The 20,359-nt window shown below is 42.4% G+C and overlaps 1 protein-coding gene across 19 annotated transcripts in view; it reads right to left on the bottom strand.

Moving 5' to 3' along the window:
• Positions 1-11,310: 11,310 nt before the first annotated feature.
• The window catches only part of MBNL1 (muscleblind like splicing regulator 1), a 188,473-nt gene continuing 179,424 nt past the window's right edge, over positions 11,311-20,359 (bottom strand). For all 19 annotated transcript variants that reach the window (XM_066618772.1, XM_066618779.1, XM_066618784.1 and 16 more), the window contains 2 exons: positions 16,818-16,892; positions 11,311-13,210 (listed from right to left, as the gene is read on the bottom strand). In XM_066618772.1, coding sequence (XP_066474869.1) covers positions 16,861-16,892 — 32 coding nt within the window. In that variant the 3' untranslated portion in view covers positions 11,311-13,210; positions 16,818-16,860. The remainder of the gene's footprint in view (positions 13,211-16,817; positions 16,893-20,359) is intronic.

The raw sequence follows: 20,359 nt of genomic DNA, 5'->3' as shown, positions 1-20,359 counted from the left end.
CGTTTTGGGACAAGCGGGGCCTGTACAAGAGGGACGGGCTCCATTTGAACCAGAATGGAACCAGACTGCTGGCGCATAACATTAAAAAGGTGGCAGAGCAGCTTTTAAACTGATCCCTGGGGGAAGGCCGACAGGAGCCGAGGGGCATCCGGTTCGGGACTCCTCATCCCTATGGGATGAGGATGGGGAGGTTAGAGAACAACAAGACAAAGGCAGGGTAGGAGAAGAAATTGGGAAAGGTAGGGTGATGGGATGTGATAGACGGTTTGGCACAATGAGAGGATGCGGGGACAAAGGAGCGAATAAGCAGCCCATCCTGGGGCATTCCGTGTATAAATGCTTTTATGCGAATGCCCGAAGTCTACGAGCAAAGGTGGGAGAACTGGAATGTCTGGTGACAAGGGAAAATATTGACATAGTGGGCGTAACGGAAACCTGGTGGAATGCGGAGAATCAGTGGGATACCGCAATCCCGGGCTATAAACTCTACAGGAGGGACAGGCAGGGGCGTGTTGGAGGTGGGGTGGCCCTCTATGTTAAGGAAGGGATAGAATCCAGCAAAGTAGAGATTGAAGGTGGGTCCGACTCCACCGTAGAATCTCTGTGGGTTAAATTACCAAGCTTGTGCAGCGATGTAATACTGGGGGCGTGCTATCGTCCTCCAGACCAGAAATCTGATGGGGACCTTGAAATGAGGAAACAGATCAGGGAGGTGACAAGGAAGGACAGGGTTGTAATCATGGGGGACTTCAATTATCCTCATATTGACTGGGTCAATTTGTGTTCTGGTCACGATAAGGAAACCGGATTTCTTGACGTGCTAAATGACTGTGGCTTAGATCAGCTAGTCACGGAGCCCACCAGAGGACAGGTGACTCTGGATTTAATTTTGTGCGGTACGCAGGACCTGGTTAGAGATGTAAACGTTACTGAGCCATTGGGGAACAGTGATCATGCTGCAATCCGTTTTGACGTGCACGTTGGGGGAAAAATACCAGGCAAATCTCTAACAAAAACCCTTGACTTCCGACGGGCGGACTTCCCTCAAATGAGGAGGCTGGTTAGAAGGAGGTTGAAAGGGAGGGTAAAAAGAGTCCATTCTCTCCAGAGTGCATGGAGGCTGCTTAAAACAACAGTAATAGAGGCCCAGCAGAGGTGTATACCGCAAAGAAAGAAGGGTTCCACTAAATCCAGGAGAGTGCCCGCATGGCTAACCAGCCAAGTTAGAGAGGCTGTGAAGGGCAAGGAAGCTTCCTTCCGTAAATGGAAGTCTTGCCCTAATGAAGAGAATAAAAAGGAACATAAACTGTGGCAAAAGAAATGTAAGAAGGTGATAGGGGAGGCCAAGCGAGACTATGAGGAACGCATGGCCAGCAACATTAAGGGGAATAATAAAAGCTTCTTCAAATATGTTAGAAGCAGGAAACCCGCCAGAGAAGCGGTTGGCCCTCTGGATGGTGAGGGAGGGAAAGGGGAGATAAAAGGAGACTTAGAGATGGCAGAGAAATTAAATGAGTTCTTTGCATCTGTCTTCACGGCAGAAGACCTCGGGCAGATACCGCTGCCCGAACGGCCCCTCCTGACCGAGGAGTTAAGTCAGATAGAGGTTAAAAGAGAAGATGTTTCAGACCTCATTGATAAATTAAAGATCAATAAGTCACCGGGCCCTGATGGCATACACCCAAGGGTTATTAAGGAATTGAAGAATGAAGTTGCAGATCTCTTGACTAAGGTATGCAACTTGTCCCTCAAAACGGCCACGGTGCCAGAAGATTGGAGGATAGCAAATGTCACGCCTATTTTTAAAAAGGGAAAGAGGGGGGACCCGGGAAACTATAGGCCGGTCAGCCTAACATCCATACCGGGTAAGATGGTGGAATGCTTCATCAAAGATAGGATCTCAAAACACATAGACGAACAGGCCTTGCTGAGGGAGAGTCAGCATGGCTTCTGTAAGGGTAAGTCTTGCCTCACGAACCTTATAGAATTCTTTGAAAAGGTCAACAGGCATGTGGATGCGGGAGAACCCGTGGACATTATATATCTGGACTTTCAGAAGGCGTTTGACATGGTCCCTCACCAAAGGCTACTGAAAAAACTCCACAGTCAGGGAATTAGAGGACAGGTCCTCTCGTGGATTGAGAACTGGTTGGAGGCCAGGAAGCAGAGAGTGGGTGTCAATGGGCAATTTTCACAATGGAGAGAGGTGAAAAGCGGTGTGCCCCAAGGATCTGTCCTGGGACCGGTGCTTTTCAACCTCTTCATAAATGACCTGGAGACAGGGTTGAGCAGTGAAGTGGCTAAGTTTGCAGACGACACCAAACTTTTCCGAGTGGTAAAGACCAGAAGTGATTGTGAGGAGCTCCAGAAGGATCTCTCCAGACTGGCAGAATGGGCAGCAAAATGGCAGATGCGCTTCAATGTCAGTAAGTGTAAAGTCATGCACATTGGGGCAAAAAATCAAAACTTTAGATATAGGCTGATGGGTTCTGAGCTGTCTGTGACAGATCAGGAGAGAGATCTTGGGGTGGTGGTGGACAGGTCGATGAAAGTGTCGACCCAATGTGCGGCGGCAGTGAAGAAGGCCAATTCTATGCTTGGGATCATTAGGAAGGGTATTGAGAACAAAACGGTTAGTATTATAATGCCGTTGTACAAATCGATGGTAAGGCCACACCTGGAGTATTGTGTCCAGTTCTGGTCGCCGCATCTCAAGAAAGACATAGTGGAAATGGAAAAGGTGCAAAAGAGAGCGACTAAGATGATTACGGGGCTGGGGCACCTTCCTTATGAGGAAAGGCTACGGCGTTTGGGCCTCTTCAGCCTAGAAAAGAGACGCTTGAGGGGGGACATGATTGAGACATACAAAATTATGCAGGGGATGGACAGAGTGGATAGGGAGATGCTCTTTACACTCTCACATAATACCAGAACCAGGGGACATCCACTAAAATTGAGTGTTGGGCGGGTTAGGACAGACAAAAGAAAATATTTCTTTACTCAGCGCGTGGTCGGTCTGTGGAACTCCTTGCCACAGGATGTGGTGCTGGCGTCTAGCCTAGATGCCTTTAAAAGGGGATTGGACGAGTTTCTGGAGGAAAAATCCATTATGGGGTACAAGCCATGATGTGTATGCGCAACCTCCTGATTTTAGAAATGGGTTAAGTCAGAATGCCAGATGTAGGGGAGGGCACCAGGATGAGGTCTCTTGTTATCTGGTGTGCTCCCTGGGGCATTTGGTGGGCCGCTGTGAGATACAGGAAGCTGGACTAGATGGGCCTATGGCCTGATCCAGTGGGGCTGTTCTTATGTTCTTATGTTCTTATGTTCTCTTCTAGCAGCTTCACCAGCAACCCAGGTCTTCCTTCCTCCTTCGGCACCACTAGGCTCACAGCTCGGACCAGTTGTTGGCCACAGATCTCGATTGCCGTGCCCAGTCCACTCTTAAATGAAGAGTTCTTTGTGGTGCGGAGTGGTGTCATGACAGGGAAAGACTAAGTCCAGTCATTTTCAGTGCAGCATATTTCAATGGGTTTGCATTGGTTGAGATCTCTATATGTGCTGCCTCAAAACATATGCTTTTGTGCAGAAGAACAGCACAAGTTGGGAGATTGGTTACTAAATGGGGTGAAGACAGCCTGAATCTCAGCCATTGTGTTTAGGATTAAGGTGCAGGACTGCTCTGTGTTGTGCCTGAAAGGGAATTGGCAACAGTAACCATTACATAACTCTCTCTTATATTGTTTCCATTTGTTAAGGGGGGGGGGGGCCTAAATCCCAGCTGACAAGAGAAAGGGTTTCAACCAGAACACTGGCTCATCTTTAGACAAACTATTTTCTTGATTAGCAAACCATGGCCATCTTGGCTAAATCTCCAAGCTTTCCAAGTAGCATATTAATCAGCCTCCCTTTCTGAATAGGTTGTTTTAAATTCAAGATGAAGAAAGTAGTGTGATCAGCTTACAAAACAATCATCGCCTTTATCTTTTGTGGCAAGATATCCATTCTGTGTCTAAGAAGCGACTGTATTTATTTCTTGTGTTTTCCTTCAGGATGGAATTCAAGCAGCAAGCATTTCCATACAGCATTTCCATGCAGGTCAGCACAACCTCCAGGTTTAGAGGAAGAATGTGTCTGAATACCAGAGGAACAACAACAGAACTGAGATGTTCTTTTAACTCCTGGTTTTGGGCCTCAAAGAGTCATTTTGTTGGTTACTGTGGGAGACCAGATAAGGGATTAGATGGTCCTTTGCAGCAGGACTCTTATGCTCTCATTACTGACATGGGCAAGAGATGGTGTTGTGTTTATCATGATGGCACAACAGGCTGGGTTTTGGAGAGGAGACATAGTTCTGTGGCAGAGCCCATGCTTTGCATTCAAAAGGTCCAGTTTGAATCCACACCAGCATATCCAGTAAGGTGAGGCAGTACAGGTTATGCCAATCTAGATGGAGGACCAGTAACACGTCTCAATATAAAGTGGTTTTCTCTGTTCCAAAGCCCATCAACAATCCAGAATTTCCTTGGATGCCTCCCTTTTCTTGACATGATTCAGAGGACTGCAAATATCTTTCTTCCTTATGTTCTTTCCTTGCACTTTTTTTCAGATGCATTCCCAAATCACACTATATTCCAATACTGACATCTGCTGGAACAGCAGGTCGCACCAAACTGCTTTCCAATAGCAACCAAAATACAATGAGAGGAAGGACTTTACCTTTGCCTAAAAAAGGAAGCAAATCCCAGCAATTTATTCAGTCCTGAAAGATGGATTGTCTTAGTTATTTTTGACACCTGGAGCTTGGGTTACGGTGGCCTCTTTAATTAAAAAAGGCCAACAACAAGAGCCAATGAACAGCTTACCAAATTTTTAGAGCCTTGTGCAATGGATGCAAAATCTGGTGGATACAAAGGAAAATAAATGAATAAAAATCAGCATTTTTTTAATAAACAAAAATTAAATGTCCATCTTAAAGGCAGGCCTCCCCTATAGTTGAATTTTTGTAATCCAGGACAGGAGACCAAATTGTTCTCTCTTGTGTCTGCCTATAGGATAAACCTTTTGAAAGGTTGGACAAATCAGACCTCCAGTTCTAAATCGGTAGAGCAAAGGGCAAGAGCATGATTACTTGTTAGCTGTATATGACGAGTGTTTTTCCATTACTCTGGTGGCTGTTTCATGCAGTGATGACCCAGTTGGAAGGCTCACATCAGAGAGAATTGATAGATCAAACTGGAGACAAAAATACTGGTTAGCTAAAAGCAGTTTCAGTGTAATCCTTGTCCATACAGTTCTGTTTTCCGAAGGATGTTTTGCTTCTTTGCTTCCTAAGAACAGCGGAAAACAGATAAAACAATTGGAGCTGTTCTTGAAAGTCTGTCAATTGAACATTTTTTATTTTTTAAAGGGGTTTTAACTCACCCTTTGAAATATAGGATTTATCTCACAGCCATCTCATATTACCAATGCTTCCCACTTTGTTTTCCACCCTTGTTATCAAAATGTAGATTGTAAGCTTTCTGGGGCAGAGAACATATCGTCTGGCTTATTTTATTCTCTAAAGTGCCATATACATTAATGGTGCTATATAAATAGCAATAATAATGAAAATGGATTGGAGTCAAGGCAACATGAGCAGTGGGAAATGCTGTTCTGTAAATGAGCACTGCAAGTGCTTGCAGTGGAATGATAGCAATTCAGTGTGATAAGAGGCGGCATCTATAACACTTCTCATGTTTCTGGGGAGGGTGTACAGTAGTGACAGAAGGAAAAAATATTGGGGCAGGCACAGACGGGGCCAAGTGCATTTCAGGGAGTAGGGAGGATAAACTTTGCCCCACGCATTAGATTTATGAAAGAAAAATCACTCTATTTTCTACAGTGGTTTAGTCCTACACATTAAAATGACTCCCCCCTTTTGTGCCACCTATACGCCCAGTCTTTTGCATGAGTAGGCGATCATATTTATTTTTAAAAATTTGTACCCCACCCTTCATTGTATGCTGTCAGGCTGGCATCCCAATCACTAAAATATGTCGAACAAGAAGATCCTAAAACAACAAAATGGCAGAGTTTAAAAAAAGACATCAGAAGGGTCTGATTAAAATAATTCAGCTAACCGTTTGTGTGGTGAAATGTAAGGGACTTTGCTTGGTACCAGAGCCCATGAGAGGCTGGTGCATCACACGTGGGCCCCAGATGAAAAAAGGGGTTCCAGAAACCAATGGAGGGGAACCAGCCATTTCCTGGGATCACAGAAAATATTTGCATATATTGTGTGAAGGCTAGCATTCACATTTTGTGCAAGTCTACCTAGTTTTATGTATCACGATTTGTCAAAGTTATGATACAATGATAAATATAATTATGATTCAATGGAGAAGGGGCCCAAAAGAAATTTTATACATTTCTCTCAGAAATGTACAAAATGGTACAAAAGGGCAGAAGAGGAAGCACCAGACAAGCCTCCCTAGTGTTCCATCACTGGGATGCCCAAAAGGCCCTCCTGCCAAACTTATAAGGAGATGGGGTCAGCCAGAGACAATCTCCAAAAGGCATAGGAATTATATGTGCGAAACATTAGATGAGTAGTAAATTATGAAGTGCAGGATTTTGCCATGACACCTCTCTCATAAACCCCAATCCCACCAAGACTGTACAAAACACATGCATACTCTCTCTCTCCCCCCCCCCCTTATATCAACTTTAAATTTCTTGATTAATGTGTTTTCTTTTCCTACTTTACAGGTGGGCCTTTTTTATCCATAGGTTTGGAACCCACAGATTTGACTCAGCGCAGGTTGCAAACCTGTACTGGAAGGTTCCACCTGACGTCCTGGACATGACCGGAAGCACCTTCTAGTCACATCCAGGAGGCTTTCTGAGGCAGCACATAGCTTATCTGTGCCTCAGAACACCTCTGGATGTGACCAGAAGTCCTCTGTGGCCCAGACCTGTGGATTCAATTATCCATGGAGGAGGGTGGAGTCCAGAAATGTGGAGGATGGGGGTCCAAAAATAGACACACACCCCCATGGATAAGGAGGGCTTACTGTATTATTACTTTGAAACTTACAACACTTTATTTAAAGAACTAGTTAATATAAACTGCTTTGTGAACTTTTAGTTGAAAAGCGGTATATAAATACTGTTAATAATTAATAATGTTAATAATAATATCATCCCAAATTCTTGGAGAGTGTTGCAATAGTTAAATCTATAATTTTTTTAAAATGGGATTAAAAGAATGGCTAAATATAAAAGGTATATTACACTGCTACACTCTACATGTTTACTCAGAAGTAAGTCCAACCGTGTTCAGCAGTTGTAATTAAGCTTGCATAGGATTGTTGTCTTAATGTGACATGAGTTTCTCAGGTGGCCCTTGAGGAAAACATTAACATATGCCTTGGAGAGAAGCAGGAGATGGCATGGGAGAAGCAGGAAAAAATGGGACAAGAATATAAGTGCAAATTGCTGCTGCTGCTATCCTCCCCATTCCACCCACCATCCCAATCCCTCCCCTCCTAGACCGTCCCCTGTCCCTCCCCCACCTCCCCCACATTCCACCCCAGTCCCGCTACTTGTGAGGCTCGGGTGCTGTCACCTCATGGTACAAATGTGTGAACATAGAATCAAATAGATTATGCCAGGTGTATTGTTAATGGTGTTTTCCACTGACTGAGCAGTTAATCAATTGTGTCAATTGATCAAATTCCTATTTCACATCATTCTATCTATTCAGATGTCCCGGATCCATAGATGCAACTGATTTTCCATGAATATTTTCTGAATTCAGTGGAGATGCTCTCAACCCATTTACAGACCAGACTCTACGCAGACCGTCACAAAGGGCCCAAAGAAGAATTTTACGTGGATGTAAAAAAAGAGAGGCAGAAATGCTACCTCAAATATCGTTGCCATGGGGACATGGCAGCATCAATCCTCTCTCTTATAACCCTAGCAACAGTAGCAAAATTGTTGTCTGTGCTATGAGATGATGAGGGGTGTACTTACCCAGTGTCTTATGAATAACCTGAAATAGCAAGCTAGGGGATCTGCTTGACATGCCCTGGAAATCTTTGCCAATGAATACTGAAATGAGGTTGCTGATTTGGAATTATCCTGAGAAGATGGACACTGTTTGATAGCTCTGCTAATTACAGAGATGTTGCAGATTCTGAGCTGTTTTTGCTGTTGTTTTTCTAGCCCAAACCACTACTGCTCATTTATGGCAGTCCACAAAGGCTTTAATAAATGTCCTGTTTTCACTGCCTCCCTGAGTCTGCAAAAAGAAGACACACTAGTACTTAATGTACTATATTGGCTGCTAGTTTGTTTCCAGGGCCGACTCAGTGCTAGTTCGGAATTTAGAAAACCTTAAATGGTTTGGTATTAGGGTGCTTGAAGGACTACCAGATCCCATATAGAGTTGCCTGACTACTGAGATGCTCAGTTTATTCACTCTCTATTCCACCATTGCACTAAACTAATGTCCAATGTGAGGGATACAGATTTAAGGCCATATATAACCTGCATGCTTCTTTCTGCTTGAAAGTGGAGAAAAATGGTGTGTATATGTATCCCTTGAAACAAGCCTGTATGGGAACTGAGAAGTTGTGACATGTGGTGAACCACAGGGACAGTATGCACAAGAAAACGACAGGACGAAAGCATAGAAAAAGCCTTCAGGGACTGCAGCAAAACTTAAACACGATATGTCCAATGCAGCCAAATCATAGCCAACATGACCAGAACTGTGATTCGATCTGACCCTAACCCTGCAATCTTACGCATGTTTACGCAGAAGTAAGTTCCACTATGTTCAGTGGAGCTTACTCTTGCATAAGCATGTATAAGATTGCAGCCTAAGTGGCAAGCACAGGAAACTGACTAGGCTGGAAGTGACTCAGACCACAATGTAGGTGAGATGCTGACTTGGGCATTTTAGTTTCAAGAGGAAAGCTGGCATATAAATGTTTTAAATAAATAAATACCAAATTTATAGACAGGAAGGCTCTAGCAGTCTTTTTGCCTCTTGAGAATGCAGTATGTATGAGCACCTGTCTCAGACTCTAAAGTTGCAGGTACTTAAACTTCTCATTAGTAGTAATATACCTGCATGGTAACCATTTTTGTGTTTACACAGCTCTATCTCAGTCCAGACCTCATCAGAGGTTTCATACTTCCATGCATCTTGACCTTAGTTCCAGTTCAACCATTTACTGGAGTGGTGCAGGCTTGTATAGTGGAGTAGTCCATAGTGCCCCCTCCTGCTGTGAAATGGGTACCCCTTACAAATGGGTCAGATTGCATTATTCTTCTCCCTAAAAAATCCAGGAGAGAGAAGAGATCCAGTCTTGGAAGTTGGTGCAAGACCGAGAAGACAAAGGGGGCATGTCAGAGGGGATAGCTTTGGTGCAAGTCACCTGTGCTGGATACCATCCCCTCCTGCCTCTAATATGCCCCTGGCCCTTCCCCAATTCTGCCCCAATCTTCCCACTCCCCCAGCCCATTATGCCCACCCTTCTGACTTGCTGAGGTAGGGGGGCCTTCCGGCTGCCACGCATGGGGCTTCCATGTGGTGGAGGTCCAGAAGCTTGCAGCCAACTGAGTAAATAACAAATAACATGCCCAACATTTTTTGGTTAAAAAAAAAAAAAAGAACATAAGAAAGAGAAGTTTTATTAGGGCAATTTAACTTTATTTTTTCCATACAGCTAAGTCAACTATAGCGGTAATAATAAAATAAGCGTGAAAACAAATTGCAGCCCAGGAGAGTACATAAGTTGGAGCAACTACAAGCAAATTTAAATCTGTGATTACATAATAGTAAAAACCAAGCACATCTGTCCTTTCAGCAGATGAAAATTTACAGGCAGTTGCAAGGCAGTGCAACCTCACTAATTCATTAGTGTGAATTACCGGATAAAGATCTAATCCTCTCCCCCCACCACCACTTTGGCTTCAAATATTATGTGGTTTCTCAAGTGTTTTAGGCAAATCGGGGTATTGGTTTCATTTTTTCACCTGCTAAAAGAACAGGAACACTACAGCAATAAAAATAACTACATAACAACTACAGCTATGGTGTTCTGTTTTGGTTTGCCTGTTGATGATTTTAAAACTTCTCTGTGTGTATTTGTGAGTCAATACGTGTCTCTGCTTGTGTGTGCAGGTGTATGTGTGTGAGTGTCGGTGTGTGAATAAAACTACTACTGAAATTTGTCAGAAACAGGTTTGAATAGAATATATATCTTTTATATATATATATATATTTTCTCTCTCTCTCTTTCTCTCTTCTTTGATACTTTAAACATGCAGTAGTTGTCTGGAGTAATGTACAATATATTTGATCCATGATTTCCCTTTAAATGGTCTGAAGTACCTATTTCTTTGAAATTTTTATTTTTAAAAAAATATTTTTGAAAAGTAAAAATTTTCAGGCAGATTGAACTGGGAAGGGATGGCCTGTCTTTCCAGCTGAAAGAGTCCTGGCAAACTAGAAGCTGTTCACATAAAGCAAAGCAACTTTTTCCAAGGGGTATGGAGTGCTAATTCTGTGCCACTTTTTGCAAGCAATTTTGTTCAGCCTGTCATTTTTATTAGCCTTAACAAAACTCCTTGTATTTATAGACATTTTTATTCAAAATAAGATCTTACTATTATACAGGTTTCTCTCTTTTTTTTAACTATATACAGAAGTGCAAAATTTCAATCTTTTCTCTCTACTTTCCCACATGCTATATTGCAGCATAATCAACCCTCAAGAGTTTGCACACATATAATTCTTGTTATACGTAAACTTTTTGAGTATTTGGATTATCAACAAAAAAGTCCCTTGATCTATTGATTATGCAGCTTATTTATAACAAGGCCTGATATTCAGGGATTTCAAAAAAATATTTAAACAATATTTTCAACATCTGAAATGGATGCAGTAGAAAATAAATTTTATTCTAATATCTAGGAACTAGATTTTCTTTTATAATTAATTACAAACAAAATAAATCATCAAAATATTACTCAGTTGTCTGCCAGGATTGTTGCAATAGCAACAACTTAACTTCTTACTTAGCAATGATTATATAAGATATCCATATAAAAGATCTTTTGTTCTTTTAATGAAAACTAGACAAGAACTAACAATGACTGATATTCTTACATTGTAATATTAAATCAGTAAAATATAAATCATTTAGTTAACAATAATACGAATATTCATGACACTACATGTAAATTCAAAACTGCATATGCTATGAAGAAAAAAACTTTTTAATTTTTTCATATTTTGAAAAATTCATCAGTAAAATCTAATAAAACAAAATTCTAAAAACTGAAATGGCATTCATCTGGTAATAGAAAATGAAAATGATCTAATATGTGTAAGAAATAAAAACTACTATTTTATGAGGAAAAAAATAAGTAGTATTCTCTAATGTAAGTAAACTACAATAACGTGTGAAGTCACCTATACTTTCTTAACACGATTGAAATTACATTGGTATGGGTTTTAACCCGTAATGTAATAATCTAAGGCTTTAATAGATGTACAGTACAATCAGAGAAATCAACACATCATTCTTTTTTTTTTTTTTTTACTAGAAAGCATCTCTCAAGCATAAAAACCTGCAAGTAAACTTGGAAGTATGGAAAGTTCTAGAACTGAACTCTCGCCTCTTCCATTCCACACTATTCAACCAGGAACCTGGCCCCCACCTCAGTATCCTAGCTTTGCTGAACAGAGTAAAATATATCCTTTACTAGCTGCAACATCCAAACCACAAAAAGGATTTCCTTTGGATGAATCCATTCTTTAAAAACTTGAATGCACATCTATTTTTTGTTTGTTTCATTTTTGTAAAGGCTTTCTAAGGCTATAAGCAGTTAATCTGAACAGAAGAAATCACATATAAAACTCACCCCAATATTTAACCCACCCAATGCCTATTCTAATTAACATCTCCATTTATGTCATTATTTTGGTTTTATCGTGCATCTGATGTCAGTGCTTCTCTTGTGATTAGAGTCACTTATTCTTGAAGTGCGTGACTTTGAAGGGATGCATCGGAGCAAGAAAGTGAAACCCAACTTTTGCGACATGTTTAGAGTCACGAGGACTTTTGACAGAGGTTAGAAAATTGAACCAAAAAAAAAAAAAAAAACTCCTCAAACAATCTCCTAACAGTGTCTCAGAAATGGCTTTTCCCTTTTAAAAAAAAAAAATGTATAGTGTGTGTTATATGGTTTAGTTTGCATACTATGACAGTGGATTATAGTAATTTATATAGGTTATATATCCTGCAAGTGTAAGAATAAACTGTATGTCTAGAGTTGGTTGCTTTTTGTTTGTTTTTAATTCTCTTGTGCTGTCTACTGTTAATAAAGGTAAAAGTGGCCATTTCTGAGACAGCTTTGGTTTGAAAAAGAAGGGTGCCCTTTGACTGATTAGCTAAAAAAGTAAACAAAAAAAAATGTGGCTCTTAAAGTAACACTGCAGAAATAATACTCTACTTTGATTACAGTCTATGGCACTTCATGAGAATCTTTAACAACATGGTACTTAAAGCCATTGATGTGCTTTAAAAATATAAGTTGTGGTTTTTACTTGGCACATTCATCTCTGTCAGATACCTCTTTTACCACTTCTTACAATCTATTACTAATAAAAATATTACTCTTAGAACAAAAAAAGGAAAAAAAAAGTATACTGTGCATGCACGCTCTCATCTATAATGGCAATTTTAAATACAAGGTGCACCTTTTGTTATTTGTAAACCTTTAAAGAAATAAACTCACTTAAAAAATTATATCTTGGTCTACAGACGTACCAATACATAATAGCTCTATGGCTACAACACAGTCTGTCTTTTCAAGGTGACATCCATGATTATGTAGGAAAGAGTTGACCAACCCAGACCAACAGGACGTATGCATTGGATACCTGTGTGCTAGAAAAGGCAGACAATGCTGTAGTCTTCAGACAATATGATCACCCCAACACAAATATCGATTCAATGTACAAAGTATATAGGCAACAGTGTGCAGTGAATTTCCAAGTTGTCATTTCATCTTGTTAACATGCAATATGTGGATGTTTTACTGCTGAGGAAATTTGGATGCTGTTATTTGACGGTATATACATTATGGCTAATGACCTGTCCTTTTTCTTCACTCATCCACACTGTCTTCTTGTCTCTTATATGATCTATGGTAAAGAAAAGAAGATGACATCTTATCTTTTTGTTCATTTATAAATATATTTCTCATTAAAATATCTTAATTAAAAAAAAATCATATCCTTCTTTTGGCTCAAAGAGTGTTCAAAGTGACCTGCCAAAACAAAACATACAATGAAACAGTAGAAGCTATAGAATAAAAGAAAAGGAGAACACAAGAATGTCATCAAAAACAATCCATGCTATTGAATTAGAACAATGTAACATTCTCAGTAAAATGCAATTAATAGACAATATACTTAATCAAATTATTGTATAAAATAACCTATACTTAAACAAGAGAACAAAATGCCTCATGATGGAGAACTGAACTGAAACAGGAATTATTTCTCAGATATTGTTGCTTCCAAATTTTGGGAGAGGACTGAAAATTCTGAGAGTGGCTTTATCCATATCACTTATTCAGGGCCCAATCCTATTCTCAGTTGGCCTTCATGATGCAGCAATGCCAACATAGCCTTGACTTCATCCTGAAGACTGGCTAGGGACCAGGCAGGGGCAGGGAGGTAAGGAAAGAAATCTTTTAAGTGGGCCCTCAATGCGGACCCAACATGCCCCCTTGGACCTACTGGATTTATGCCTGCAAAATAGCTGGTGTACATTTAAGTGGGCCCACTTAAAAGATTTCACTTATTCAGGGCCACTGAGATCTTCTCTCTACTGCCCCCAGTCCACCCCTGAACTACCCCTGATCCTGCCCCCCCCCAATTTATCAGCAGTATGGATGATCTGGAGTCTTCTGGTGCCTGTGTGGGCATTTGCGCTCATGCCAGCTCTCTGGAGCTGTTGCCACATCAGCAGCCCACAGGATGTGAGATCTGTCATTGCATTGCACCATAGGATTGCAGAAAAGAGAGGATGGATACTATGGTTTCTGTTACCAGCCAGAACAATTAGACTCATGGGGATATTGCATCTCCTTCCTCCAAGTGGGTAATTTCAGCAATGAGAAAACCAGTCTAGCCTTAATAATTGGTCAGACAATGAGGACTTGTTAGGGAACTTGCGTCTTCCTCACTGCCAGAAAAATTCTGCTTCAGCTCCCAGCTGTGTGACAACTGCAGAATGGATGGGCAGAATGCTTTGGCCTCTGCTAAAGGAACATTAGTTTTTTGTATCCTTATAATCTATTGAAAACTGCCTTAGAGAACATTTGATTGAAAGTTGAGGTATATGTATGGCTGTTTGATTGCTCCTGGAGTTTTTAACTGAGATTTTTTTTTTAACCGACTGCTTTAAGTTGCCTTAGGGCGCAACCCTGAGGCCATAAAGCACGTTTGCGCCTCCTCCTCCAGCACAGGGATGTGCGCTGGCCCGCAGAGTCTGAATCCAACCTCTGTGCTGACTTTGCTGGGGAGCCTTGCATCGGCCGACTTCAGCCAACGCAAGGTTCTGGGATGGGCGGGGAGGAGGCAAGGAGAAGACGGGAGGAAGGCATTTCGGGACTGGCAGAGGGCGGTCCCGGGGCGGGTGGGCAGGGAGCAGGAGGCAGGGCTGAAAACCGACCCGGGATCTGAAACCCAGATCCCAACCCCTGTTCCCAAGTCGGGAAGTTCCAAGGGGAAGAGTTTCCCCTTACCTATGGCTGAGCCACTTCAGGGCCCTATCTTGCGCTGGATACAGTGCAGGCCTCCCGGTCTGCCTGTTCCAGCACAAGATAGGATTGCACCCTTAGTTGTCTATCATAAAGAGATATAGAATATCATTTTTTAAAAAATAAGTAAATAAAAATAAGAAAGGTCTTTAAAAGTAAGGTTGTTCATAAAATTGAGATGCTGTAATCTGAATGCAGCTTGAAAAAAAGAGGAAGGAATGCTGAAGCACACATTGTCACAGAAGATGGCAGGGGAGTGATTGCTGATCCCTTACATTGTCTTGCTGGATGAAGGTGACACCAGGCAAGATCAGCGCTGAATATTCCAAACATAAAAGTCAATACAATGCTGGAAGAAAAAGCTCTGAGTGGACAGGTGTAGTGAACTGAAACTTTTCTTATAAAGACCTGATACACAGTATGGGGAGCTGCAGTTCAAGCTGAATTTATGCAGGTCTTTGTAGAGTTTACAGACTCACAGTAACACACACAGGCTGCAATCCTAACGACACTTTCCTGAGAGTAAGCCCCATTGAACAAAATAGGACTTACTTCTGAGTAGACCTGGTCAGGATTGTGCACATAATTTGATTGTGTCTGTGACTGTGTCACAGTAACACACATAATTTGTGCTAAAGGGAGAGCCCATGAAGCTGAGGATTCTTTATTTTTCAAAGGAGTCTTCGGACTGCACACTCTGAAAGACCACAATGTTTTCTTTGTGTGGAAGGATGCACATTTTGCAGTGGTAATGGAGGAATAATGCACTGGTGGAACTTCTCAGAGATTTGTAGAAGAAAAGCAGAAAAAGGAGAAGATGCAGTAGTGTGCAAATGAAACCACACTGGAAATGTAGGGAGGGAAGGAAGGAAGGAAGGAAGGAAGGGTTTCAGTGCTTGTGCAGGGAGAGAAGATAGGAAAATTATACTGGGCTGAAAAGTAGCTTTGAAGCAGGTCTATAAGCAAATGCTGACTTAAAATTGTAGCAAAAATGCTCTTCTGAAGCTAACATGGAAACACAGTAATGCGGATGAGTCAGCGGCTTTAGAGATATCTCAGTTGTGCTCTAAGAGGTCTAAACCTAAATGGGTGTAATTCTTATGCTCACTCCAACACTGAAAATAAGCTCTTCCTCACTGAGCTGTTGTGCTTAAACCAGGTGCTTCAAACTGCAGCCAGCAGGCCCTTGCTAACCTCTCCCCCGCATGACCTGAGTTTACCATTTCTGCAGGAGAGGCTGCCACTGTCATCATGGATCTCCCCCCCCCATGTTCATTCCACCCAGCCGCTTCTGTGTTCTGCCACCCCAGCAGGCTCTGCACCAGGATTTCCTGGCAGATGTGGCTGGAGCTGGATAGAGTGAACATGAGGGGAGCTTGGTGGTGACAATGGCAGCGTCCCCTGTGGAATGGTAAGCTCCAGTCCTGCCGGGGAGGGTGTTTCTAGTGCACAGAAGTCTCCCGTTTGGAGACTGATGACCTAGACTAGACTGTAAGACTTAGGAGACCTGAATTCAAGTCCCTTCTATCAGTGGGAACAGCTAGTGACTCATGTGGTTATTCTCCGAGTCAGAGCTGGAATGGGAAGAAAGTGCACGAGTTGCCCCACCTACATGCTTCCTGTTTAGAGAATTATTACTTTATTTTTACCAGCGCATTTCCTCCAAGGAGCTCAGGGTGGTGTACCTATTGCCTTCCCTCCGTTTGTCTTCTCAACAACCATGTGAGGTAGGTTAGGCTGAGAGATCGTGACTGGCCCAAGATCACCCAGGAAGCTTTGAGTCTGAGCAGAGATTTGAACCTGGATCTTCCAGGTCTAAGTCCAACACCAGAAACATATATGTTGTGGGACAGGGCCACATGGAAACATGTCCCACGCTAGAACAGTAACATATGAATTGGGCCTTTGCTCACTGACAAGGAGGGCAAAATATGAAACTAAACGTAGTATCAAACTCTGAGCAAAACACACAAGAAACTTACTGTTTGATGATTAAATGTCTACATCTGTGTAACATACTTGTGGCTAGTCAGGTGTTCGGCAGATATTATGGGTATCTATTCAAAAAGAAAGAAAGAAAGAAAGAAATGTAAACTGTGAGCAAGCCAAGTAACACATTATTAAGGAATACCAAAATTGCTGAGATGAAAGATGGTGTACTTCTATAGTACAGCATATATTAACAGAGCAAAGGTCATACAGTAATATTTTAAACAAAAACATTAAGCATTATTTCAACATATGTTATTGATTGTTCAGAAAGAAAGTTAATTAAAAGTTCATGCAGTGCAGTAATTTCAAAAGCCCTTTTTGTTGGCCTACACAGAATTACATGTGCTTTGGGGTGTTTCAGCTGTCTGGCTTCAGAAAAACTGAGTAATCTTTTTGACCTATGCACTTTGCAATCTTCATCTGAAGATGCTTTGAACCAGATTTTGGCAAATAGGTTGATTCTCCAATTAAACCGAGTAGATTAAACCAATTAAATCTAATTAAACCAATTAAACCAATTCAGGTAGAAGGCATGTCAGGATAAAGAACTGGTACCCTGAACAGCAACAGACGGATCATTTACTCCAGAGCTGTGTTGGGCAAATTTCAGGTACGTAGTCCACGTGCTGAAGAATTTTGCAACCAGTGTTTCTATCCCTCCATCGGAATATTTAGGGAACAATCCTATTCCTCCCCCAGTGCTGGGGAGTGTCATTAGAGTGCTGTAAGGCACTTTCCTGCCAGCAGGAGACTCTCAGTACAGGCAGAGAGGCAAATGCCAGATGGCGCTGAGCCTCAGTGCCAGGACAATATGGGACTGGAATGCCAGGTAATGAGCATCCTGCCAGCCAGCAGGGAGACTTCTCAGGGTGGAGGAGGGCAGGGGGGAGGAAGATATTGGGTGGGAAGGTGGGACAAAGGTCAGATCGAATCCAGAAGGGAGGTGGGGATGGTGGCAGAGGCTGCTGCCAAATTCTATGCCCTCTCCTGAGCGGCCTGACAAGGGTCTCCTTGGTTCTGCACCTCCTAAATAGTAGGTGCAGATCTGAGGAGACCTACTGGTGCCATCAGTGCTCTACCTAGGGTAGGGAAGAGGGTACCCAGGGGCTCTACCCGGAGAACAAATGTTCCCTTACCCCGAGGAGACTCTGGCAGCTGCTTTGACCCCAGGGATACAGTGGTAGCCATTTCTGCGCCGCTGTACCTCGTGGCAACTCCAAACCTTAGGAATGAGCTGCCCTTGATTTTCAACACTTTGAAATATTTTTCCAGACTTGCTTTGGGCAATTCTAGTGAGCCAACTAAGGTTATCTCCAATACATTCCTTCCTGTCGCTTGAAATCTGGAAAGAGGATCTGCATGATTTTCTATCTTTTGCTTAAGTGAAATTAGTAACACCAGGAGCTCACCCTTCTCCATTGCAAAGTCTACACTCTCTGGCTTGCTGGAAAGTAAATGTATTCTTGTTTTTGAAAACATTTGCAGATGGTTGAGTGTTTGCCATTACTCTGCTTCCTGCCTACTGATTTTACTGTTTCATGCTATAACTCTTTGAGTACTGCTGTCTTACTGGATTCTGTTGCATTTGGGAAGATGATGTGTCTTAGATAAATGAAAAATTACAGGTGATAATAAACTATAGATAAATGAAAAAATCTTGGTTTAAAAATTATGAACTAAACTTATAGAAGTATTGGCACCTGTGGTTAAACTTTTGTCCACATATGTTTACTTTTTCAAGAAGAGTCTTTTTGCAAATATGAAATCTATAATTCCACAAATTAAAACTGTTCTGAGCAGATAAGCTGTAATTGTAGCTGGGGTTTCTTCATTGTTAGTTATGGAAGACAAATTTCTCACTACAAGGGTGAGTTCTGACATTCCACAGCTGGCAATAAGAATCACATGCACACACAGAACTGTTGATCTTAGGCACTGAATAGAGAAACAGGCACATCACAAATGGCTTGGACCTCCTCAAGTTGTGGTCTAAATAGGATAGTATGACAGAAGTGCTTGCACTTAACAGATAATAGTCGGGCTAGATATGATGTGATAATGAAGAAAAAGCCAAACCCTACTATATGATTTCTTTACTTAGCATGTAGTTGGTCTGTGAAACTCCTTGCCACAGGATGTAGTGGTAGCATCTTGCCTAGATGCCTTTAAAAGGAGATTGTACAAATTTCTAGAGGAGAAATCCATCATGGGTTAGAAGCTATGATGTGTATGGGCAACCTCCTGATTTTAGAAATGGGTTACGCCAGAATGCCAGATGCAAGGGAGGGCACCAGGATGCAGGTCTCTTGTTATCTGGTGTGCTCCCTGGGGCATTTGGTGGGCCGCTGTGAGATACAGGAAGCTGGATTAGCTGGGCCTATGGCCTGATCCAGCGGGGCTGTTCTTATGTTCTTATCTTTTGCTCAACATTTTCCACAGTACAAATGTTACATACTTCCTTTTCCCATGTATTTAATGATTATGTACACAAGTAGGACTGGTAGATTGTAACAGAAGAGTAGAGATGCATCCCATAAGGCCAAACCATACCCTCGGCCAGTCCAAAGTATGCAGAACTGCCTGGTGTCATTCCCAGAGGGGAGGCAAAGTGGTACATTTTTCAGGTGCCTGAATGCCTGTGTGAAGTGGCCCCTCCCCCTTGCCTTCAGAGCCATTTCTGAAGGCAAGAGCAAGTGGAGGTGTCTCCTCCACTTTGTTCTTAACTTACCCAAAGATTCTAAAGGTGAGGGAAAGGGGCCGCTTCAGGGCATTCAGGTGCCTGAAAAACATACCACTTTGTCCCCTCTAGGAACACTACTTGAACCGCTAATAGAGAATGCACTGCATGCTGGGGTGGGCACCAGACAGCCCAGGAGGTGAGTAAAAAGCCTTTTTACTCACCTCTCCATAGGCTGCCTGGTTTCCAATGGGTCTCCTCAGTCCTACACTAGTTCTTTAGCTGGTATAAGTCTGAGGGGACTCCTAGGGGCATGTCTGGGCAGTAAGCGGGGACAAAATCTTGGCTTGCGCAGCTTCTGAAATCCTCCCCCTTCCACCCCTGAACTGCCCCTCCCACTTGCTCTCCTCCCTGCCCCAATCCACCCATGATCCTCCCCCAAATTGGCCCTGCCACTGGCAAGGATAGGGGATGGAGGTTCAGTGGAGTACGGTTGCTTGCGCATAGCCTCCAAGCACTTGTTCTGGTGGTTGCAAAACAGCAGAGCGGCTTTCCCACTGTCTGCCCAAGATGATGGATCACAACATCAGTTAGCCTAACTCCCTCACAGAATGAAGGCATTAATGAAACCACCCTCAAGGTCTCAGTGACTGCTTCACCCCCACCCCCTATACTTGCTCCTCAAGCGCTCTATTTATACATGCCTACAGCATTTTTGCACAGAATTGTGCCCCGAGTATAACAAAGCTTCTCATACCATTGGTTTTCTACGGCAGCAGGACGAGATGTTGCACCCAGCTGTGTAGAAGCTTCAAGGGTAGTGCTGTCGAAACAGACCAAGGACCTTCAGCAACA

The sequence above is a fragment of the Tiliqua scincoides genome, chromosome 3, assembly GCF_035046505.1.
Source record: "Tiliqua scincoides isolate rTilSci1 chromosome 3, rTilSci1.hap2, whole genome shotgun sequence".
NCBI classification, from domain to species: Eukaryota; Metazoa; Chordata; class Lepidosauria; order Squamata; family Scincidae; genus Tiliqua; species Tiliqua scincoides.
Note: the sequence above shows the minus strand (reverse complement) of the source record. Positions and strands in the feature narration are given on the sequence as shown.